Source organism: Ostrinia furnacalis, unplaced genomic scaffold, assembly GCF_004193835.3.
Source record: "Ostrinia furnacalis isolate ACB-3 unplaced genomic scaffold, ASM419383v2 OfSCF7334, whole genome shotgun sequence".
NCBI classification, from domain to species: Eukaryota; Metazoa; Arthropoda; class Insecta; order Lepidoptera; family Crambidae; genus Ostrinia; species Ostrinia furnacalis.
Window position 1 is genome coordinate 1 of NW_021137573.1, and position 8,359 is coordinate 8,359.

At 38.1% G+C, this 8,359-nt stretch overlaps 1 protein-coding gene across 1 annotated transcript; it reads left to right on the forward strand.

The window, feature by feature from the left end:
* The first annotated feature begins 440 nt into the window (after nucleotides 1-440).
* Nucleotides 441-8,256, forward strand: LOC114363916 (uncharacterized). The gene is made up of 7 exons (XM_028319808.1): nucleotides 441-590; nucleotides 884-963; nucleotides 3,564-3,721; nucleotides 5,139-5,210; nucleotides 6,799-6,937; nucleotides 7,016-7,134; nucleotides 7,650-8,256. Exons 1-7 carry the CDS (start codon nucleotides 538-540, stop codon nucleotides 7,788-7,790), a joined length of 762 nt encoding a protein of 253 aa, XP_028175609.1. The 5' UTR covers nucleotides 441-537; the 3' UTR covers nucleotides 7,791-8,256.
* The last annotated feature ends 103 nt before the right edge of the window (nucleotides 8,257-8,359 follow it).

Sequence of the window (8,359 nt, forward strand, 5' to 3'; positions counted from 1 at the left end):
TTATACGCTTGTATTTTGTGTGAGAAAACGGCTTAGAATTGCTAGTAATTTTTCTAATACAGCCACAGATATGGATTACAGAATACAGCCCCTAAAAACGTTGCAATTTTTGATCGACTCAAAAATCGAATCCATCAAAACCATACAAACAAAGGCCTTGCAACTTGCAACCACTTTTCGACTGGTTTGCGATTTAATAAAATAATGTGCACTTTGTCTAGCTACTAGCTAGCTTTTTTAGACACACTGATCCACGCCGCGACTAAACTGTCGGCAGACAAGAGCCCTGTCTCATCTGTGGACAAGAGTACAACTGCGGTTCTGCGGTCCACCAGCCATTCCAGCCACCCAGCCAGTCCACTCAGCGAACGGAGCGAAGGAGCACACACCCACGGCTCGCTCACTACCTTTCGTAACATCTCTGATTCTGTACCTATGTCAGTTTTTGGTTTGATTATTTTGACAGTTCAGTTGTCAATAAACACTGTAGGGAGTGGGACGGTGTGTGTTAATTTTAATAATTTATTTTTCTGTAATATGTTGATTTTTAAGTGTGGGCTTGTTATACTATCTTCAACATTTATACTATCGTAAGTATTTCACTATATTTTTTGCGCTTTGTGTTTTGTCGTATTTAATTGGAGCATTTTTTATTTTTCTAATTGATTGCCGTCTTAAATCTTAGAACGCGTTTTAAATTAATTTAAAAATGCATAAAAATTATAAATCAGAGTGCAACTGATCGTTAATAAAAATTCAGTGTTTCTAGAAACTTGTAACTGGTCTTCTGCTTGACAATTTCGTGAAACTTTCACTTTTACTTTGTGTAAATTTGCTTAAAAAGATATTATTAGAGCATTTATTGTTTATTTTCACGTTTCAGCCTTTGTTTTCAAGTTGCGCAAGAGACGAATTCCTTGGACACTGGCCTTGCTTTTTTGTACCTAGCCAGCGGAGTAATAGGTGAGAGGCAAATATCTTTATTATGTAAACTGTAATGTTGAAACCTAGCAACTGCGGGTACATAAGTAACAATTTACCTAATACTTAACTTGTAACTAATGTGGTTTTGTTCACCATTTCAAATACTGTGGCTAATTACATTTCATCAGAATCATGACATAAGTTTTTTGTTTACAAAATATTAAACTACTTACTTGATATGAATTAATATTGCATGTTGAGCAGGTACTTGTTGTATTGTATGGTTAGGATTGTTTGTAATGTTTATAACAAGCAACATTTAGGCAGCAAGGCAATATTTTTTCAAATCATTGCATCAGGCGGTGATGGCTGAATCAGCTGCGCAAAACAATTTTAATGCACTATAGTGCAAGCACAAAAGTTTATAGGTATTCAAACTTTTTGATTACTAAATATTTTACAATTTGTAAGGGCGCATTCACACAGGATCTGTCATTAATTCATCAAAAAAGACAATATGCCATCAAAACAATACGTCATTCACATTTCATACAGAATCATGTTTTTTTACAATTTGTCAAAATATTGAAAGAGCAACATGTCAGGTTTAAATTTACATTTCCATATTATTTGGCAATTAAAACAAGTACTCAAAACACTGAAGTTTTTAATATAAGGCTTACATTAACAATTTCTGTTTTTGACAAATGTGATTTTAGAAGACTGTACTTGATATAACCTGTCATTTATCACGATTTGAGATGTGTGTGAACACGGGCATTAAAAAAAACATTGTCGCTGTCAAAAAAAAAAAGAATTGTGAGATAAGACAATTCTTAAAAAAATTATAGCCCTTGTGTGTTCACGCGCCCTAAGTTCTGTGACTTAGGCCCGATTCGAATCTATATTTTTATTATATCTATTGATATCTTCACACAAACTTATACTACTTAATTATGTGTACACTGTATGTACATACCTTTACATAGCTAGTTATATGAATGAACTAGCGGCCGCCCGCGACTTCGTACGCGTGGATCCCGTTTTACCCCCTTCATCTATGTATCTTACGCGGTTTAGATTTTTTCATACAATTTTTTTTCCCGCTAACTCCCGTTCCGGTGGGAATTTTGCAATATCCTGTTGTAACTAAGCTTTAAGTTTACTAAGGTACCTGCATGCCAAATTTCAAGCGTATATATTACGCGGTTTAGATTTTTTCATACAAATGTTTTTTCCCGCTAACTCCCGTTCCCGTGGGAATTTTGCAATATCCTGTTGTAACTAAGCTTTAAGTTTACTAAGGTACCTGCATGCCAAATTTCAAGCGTCTAACTTAAGCGGTTTAGATTTTTCATACAAAAGAATTTTCCCGCTAATTCCCGTTCCCGTGGGCATTCTTAAGTATCCTATAACCTGCCCAGAAGTATGAAGAATAATTGTACCAAGTTTCGTTAAAATCTGTCGAGTAGTTTTTGTTTCTATAAGGAACATACAGACAGACAGACAGACAGACAGACAAAGATTTTACTGATTGCATTTTTGGCATTAGTATCGATCAGTAATCACCCCCTGATAGTTATTTTGAAAATATATTTCATGTACAGAATTGACCTAAATAGTCATGCTTTCTTTTTACAAATAAAAATTCAGCTTTCAATTGAAGATTACATTGCTTAAGTCAGGCATATACCTAGTACATACAATATTATTATTATTGTCAAATTTTTTCTTAAAAGCCCTAAAGTGTTTTCAAGACCAAGTGCTTCTGTTTATTTCCTTTTGGTTTCAGATATTTTTTTGTGCCATTAACTTAAGGTTAACTTTATTATGATTAACCATATAAAAAGACATCTTAAGGTTTTTACAACAGCCTTGATTAAGATTTATAAAAAACAGTATCAAAGAGAAATAAAAATAAATGTTTTTTTTTGTGTTGCTCAAAAGATAATCATAGCCAGCCAGGGGCGTATTGTTATCTTTAAGATTCCAATTGCTATGTGACTTTCAACAAACCTTTATAAATCCGAATAAACTTTGTATTTCGCGTACGTGATTGGAATTCTGATGCTGTCAGATAATAAATCTTTGGACAATTTCACACAGCGCCAGCTAGCCCCAAAGTAAGCAACTCAATGCTTGTGTTATGGGTGCTAGCTTAACGGATATACTACTTATATACTTTTTTTTTAATTAAATACATACATATTATACATATTTACACCCAGACCCGTCACAGAAATTAAAATTCATCATTTCAATTTCTGCCCGGCCGGGAATCGAACCCGGGACCTCTCGGCATAGTAGTCCGTTCTGAACCACTACACCAAACGGCAGACTTCCTATAATATATGTGGGATATGATGTTCGTCCACAATAAGGAAGCTAGATGTTAGTGCTTCCTTCCGAGCGGGTGTTATGCTCGGGGACCAAGGTCCTCAAAACGACGTTATTGTTCTTATAGCTATTTTAATATTACGAATTATTCAAACAAATAACTCATAACTTTATTTACTTACCTGAGAATGAAAAGACCGTGTTAAAATTATTATACAGGGTGTTATCATTTTTATTCACTAATTAAAACATAATACATTTAACATGATTAATAATGGTGTGCTAACAATCATTTTTTGCAGCTGGGAAAATCATATATGACAGATACCAGCAAATACATATTCTAGGCTCACTAACACCAAACCCAAATGTGACTTCGTTTGCGAATAGGATTGCTTCCTTCTCAGCCTCCCTCCTGTCTGCGGGCTTCCTCGTTTATTTATTTCTGTTCTTGTTCAAGGTATGTATTTAAAGTTGTGTATTTAAAGCCGGGTCCAGTACCTACCTCTAGCAAGAAAAACTTTCGACTTCGTTTGCGTATTCGAATCGCCATCAAAAGATTTAGTAGGTACGAAAACTAAAACAGCGCCCTTGTGAACGTGTCGTAAAGTGAACTTAGTATGAGAAATGGTTGCACGAAACTTATTTGTGGCGAGCTATTGGTGAGTAGCGACACCACGGGGCCAGTTGTTAATCCGAGTGCTCCCGAGAGTCGGTCAAGACCCTCGTCTTCGGCTTGCCGAAGTGGAATCCGAGAGGGTCTGCAGGACTTTCACCTCTGGCTTGCCTTAACCGGCCGGACAGAGTGGAGTCGCTAGAGCTATATGCTCCAGGGGTGGAAGTGTTAAAGGGCATAACGCCGCGAGTAACTTCGGAGAAAGCGCAGCACACCTCTCTACACCCCTGAGCTGGCAGACGCCAATGTTGCCCCTCAGTCCGGTCTATACGACCCATGACGCCAGGGGGGGCCCATTTAGTCGCTGGCTAGTCACCGCCTGCCATTTTTTCAGTCCGAGACTATGAACCAGGCAGGTGTCCAGTAGTCTCCATCCATAGCCCAGTAACCAGTCCATCCATCCTTCATCCATAACCCTAGTCCATTCTCCAATAACTGCAATAGCTCCTGTGCACAGGCTGGGTATGGTCTCTGGCTACATCCCATGATATAGTCAGAGACTAGATCCAGCATGTGCACCACTTTCACTTTGTCGATTATTTTGCGCTTAAAACGGCCTCTACGTGTTGGATCTGTATCCCCACGCAAGCCTTATAAAGGACCGGGCCACTTTTGACCCGTGAGCTCCAAAGCGTACAAACATAATAATAATAATAGTTCCTCAGCCTGTGACCCTGACCACCGGTAGCCTGGGCCCTGCTCCGCTGCCAGCGGGTTAACTATTTTTAAGATTTTTGTTTTTATAATGTATTTTTATTTTTTGATAATAATTACATTGTAAAAAGAAAAAATTAAAAATAAGAAAGTAAGATGAATAAAGGAATAATAATAAATTCTTTATTTTCCCACAATCTAAATCTAAAGGTTTACAATGTAAGGTGATTATCTTAAATTACAATTAAATGTAGTGGACAGACACTTAGATTGCGGGAGACTGGTGTCTGAGCTAGGCTGCAAGCCTGTATTACAGAACACCACATGTAATGGTCGTAGTGCCGTCCATACGTAGTCGTATTACATTACACGGTGGATTACTTACATCTATTACACATTACACCCGTCTGGACCCGGCTTATAAAAGGGTAATTTGCAGAAGATGGCCATTTTCTCTCATGCAGAATAGACCCTCGACTGCAAAGCACTTCAATACGTAATTAATTTCTAAGAATTTTGGTAATTAAATTAACAATTTCGCTTTCAGGTGGATAACCAATGCATAACTGCATTGAATATTTTTATATGTGGATTTGGAACTTTATACTTATGGATGCAGGTGCGTATCTAGTAATAATTAAGACAAAACTGATCTAATAATTACACCTCTCTTAGTCGTAATTATTATTGCTAACTTGGAAAAAATGCGAAAGTACGTTTTCACGTTGAACCAATCTCGATTAATTTTAGCATTAGTAGAGAGTTACTTCCTTTTGTAGCCAAGATAAATATTACGAGGCTTAACCATTCAATATCCTAGTTTAAAATGCATTTGGCGAACACGCCACTTCACGTGGCGATATAAAACATAAAATGCTTTGTTTCGGTAATAGACCCAAGTCCACGTGAGAGTCATAGACCTAAGTCCACGTGGGATAGAAGCAAGTTGATTATAAGTCATCTAGAAGTTGTTATAATAAGTATCTACTTTATAGGTATTAAACTAAAGGAACGGCTAAAAATCAATTTGAACTGTATAATGCGGTGTTAAGTTCTAAAATTAAGGCCATTATAATGAGTAGGGTAAAAAGGAGTGAATGAGTCACGTCCGCGGCGGCTTCCCGCCACGTACCCATACAATTCGACCAGGATCCAATTACACGAACGCTGACCCCTTTTTTGTAAATTGTCTCCATTTAAAAATGCAACTTAGGTAGGTACCGTTATATAAGTTTTATCACGCGATTGTATGTCGAAATGTTAACAAGAGCCACCATCAAAGAATTACCTCATGTTATGCAAAGGCGGTACTTAGATAGGCGACTGTTGGTCTACTTTTTTAAATATACACAATTAAAGCTATGGCGTAAAATGTTGCGTTTGATGACTTCAGAGGCAATAACCATGGCTGGCAGCGTTTTTATGTACCTACTACAGCAACGGTACATCAAGGTAAACACTGTGGTATCTTACGTGGTAGTGGTATGGGCGACTTTGCAACAAAAATGTGTAGTCTGATGTGCTGTCGTCTGTACCTATGCCTATTAGGTACTTTATTAAAGTCTGTTTACTTTCCAAACTTAACGGAATTTTGGTCCTTCGCAGAAAATTAAAAATTCAATTGTCTCCAAAATCAATGATTATCATCCTGATTCAACTAAATTAATCTCAATTAAATGGCTTCAAACTAAGCCCAGAATTTGTGATGCTATATTTTCGTATAATGTAGACATTACCATTTTTACCTTTCGGGATTCGAACCCGTTTTGTACTGCAGTTATGGTTTATAGGAAGAATATGCCGATTGTCGACGTCGCTTTTATAGAAATTGAAATATAAAAATGTTCAAATGAATAACTTAATACGTCGTGCTCTAGTTGGAACCCATTTCAATTAACAAATGGTTCATATACGGGGACGCAACTGAATTAAACCTTTGCGTGCCGTAATAATTTAAGTGGCGACCACGAGCTGGAAGACGTAGCGTGGGCAGGCCTCCCACTAGGTGGACCGACGATCTGGTGAAGGTCGCGGGAGGTACCTGGATGCAAGCGGCGCAGGACCGGTCTTTGTGGAAATCCTTGGGGGAGGCCTTTGTCCAGCAGTGGACGTCTTTCGGCTGAAACGAACGAACGAACGAGCGTGCCGTAATAGGCGCACTTGACCGATTTAAAAGCATTGTAATTTATTCAAGTTGATTGTTTCAGTGCATTATAACAACTTACGCATCCACGCTGTATTATGACAAGAACTTGTCAGTGCTTCGACAATGTCTGGCCAACCTGAGCTTCCTACTTCTAATTGTAATGGCGATATTCGGCACCATCACCTCGTTTTTGCCTAGAGGTAGTATTTGTCACTTATTTACTATACTAAAGTGAACTGTATTTAAATGTCATTAAGGTAAATATTCTTGTTTTCCAGGTGGTTCCAGTGGAGTTTATCTATGTCTTCTAATCACGTCTTTATGTGGCTACATGCTGGCAGCAATATTTTGTGTATTTATATTGTCTTTCGAGAAAGAATACGAGTATTTTTCAGAGGTTTGTATGTTCTGTTTAACTTAAATAAACACTGTCTTGTTCGTGCTTTGAATGTGTCAATTAAAAAGTCACAGTCGATTGCTCATGTGTGCGCCAACTATATACTGAAGTGGAACATCTTTAATTCATATCATTTGTTGAGATAAAAAAAGAAACTAAAAAATATGTTCCTTCAAACGCTTGACAAAAACACCGAGCACATACCAAAGAAAAAATTACATGTATTTTGTTCGACAAAATTTTCGACACAAAAGTTCGATGGACGTTGCGGCGGATGATGCATTGATGCATGATCTCACTAAAAAATAGTTACGTATTAATTTAAATGATTGATAGGATCATATAGTCTCTATCTATTGATATGAAACGTGATTCCATTTGTCAACTTCTTATGTATAATTTCAGGTGTATTACCTATGTATATGAACTACACACTCTTAATTTTCATTTATTGGTACTAACACGATCTCGTCAATCACTTGCCTCCTTTTAAAAAAATATTAAATGTATTTCAGGGCTTACGATCCGACATGTTGCTCGACGACGACTGCCTGAGCAACGCGTCGCTGGCCGACGTGGACAGCCTGTACGGCACCCAGGAGTTCGCAGCCAGCGCCGTCATAAAGGGCAGCCCGGCCCGCGCCCGGGCCTCCTGACCCGCGGCCGTGCCCCCACAGGGCACGCCCCTCCAGCCGTCTGCCCTAACTCCAAACTCACCTTTTTACGGCAGTTTTGGTAGTACGACCATTAAAGCACCGAACGATAACGAAACAAACGAAGTGGACAACGACAGTGGCATGTCGTCCGAAGAAAACGACGACTCGCTAAAATTGTTACTGAGTGCTTCTAACCTAAAATTAAGTTCAAATTTAAAAAACGAAGTAATAAAGTGCCTATCCAGTGAACCTCAATGTGCTCAGCGCTGGAATGAGATTCCGTGTTGTTCGAACAATGTTACTAATGTAAGTGTTATTAATGAAGTTAAAACCGGGCTACACCTGGGCGGAGACAGTGACTTGGCGATCGGGAAAAGTGATAAAATCGTTTCGGACTTTATTGTGATAGATCTGACATGTGATGTCAATAATGTTCGTGAGTCTGGTAAGCGCGAGAAGAAGGTTGTTGGTACAAATGATAAGGTCGATTGTGATTATTCAAGTATACATAGTGTAGGTACTAGCCAAAGTTTAGTTCCTGTGAACAACGAAATTGTGAGCTCTGAGAG

Bases quoted from the DNA above. Each gene is read 5' to 3' on its own strand.
- LOC114363916 (XM_028319808.1), top strand. From the start codon at position 538: ATGTTGATTTTTAAGTGTGGGCTTGTTATACTATCTTCAACATTTATA. The intron at 591-883 runs GTAAGTATTTCA...TTCACGTTTCAG, and splicing joins TCTTCAACATTTATACTATC to CCTTTGTTTTCAAGTTGCGC. The intron at 7,135-7,649 runs GTTTGTATGTTC...AATGTATTTCAG, and splicing joins AATACGAGTATTTTTCAGAG to GGCTTACGATCCGACATGTT.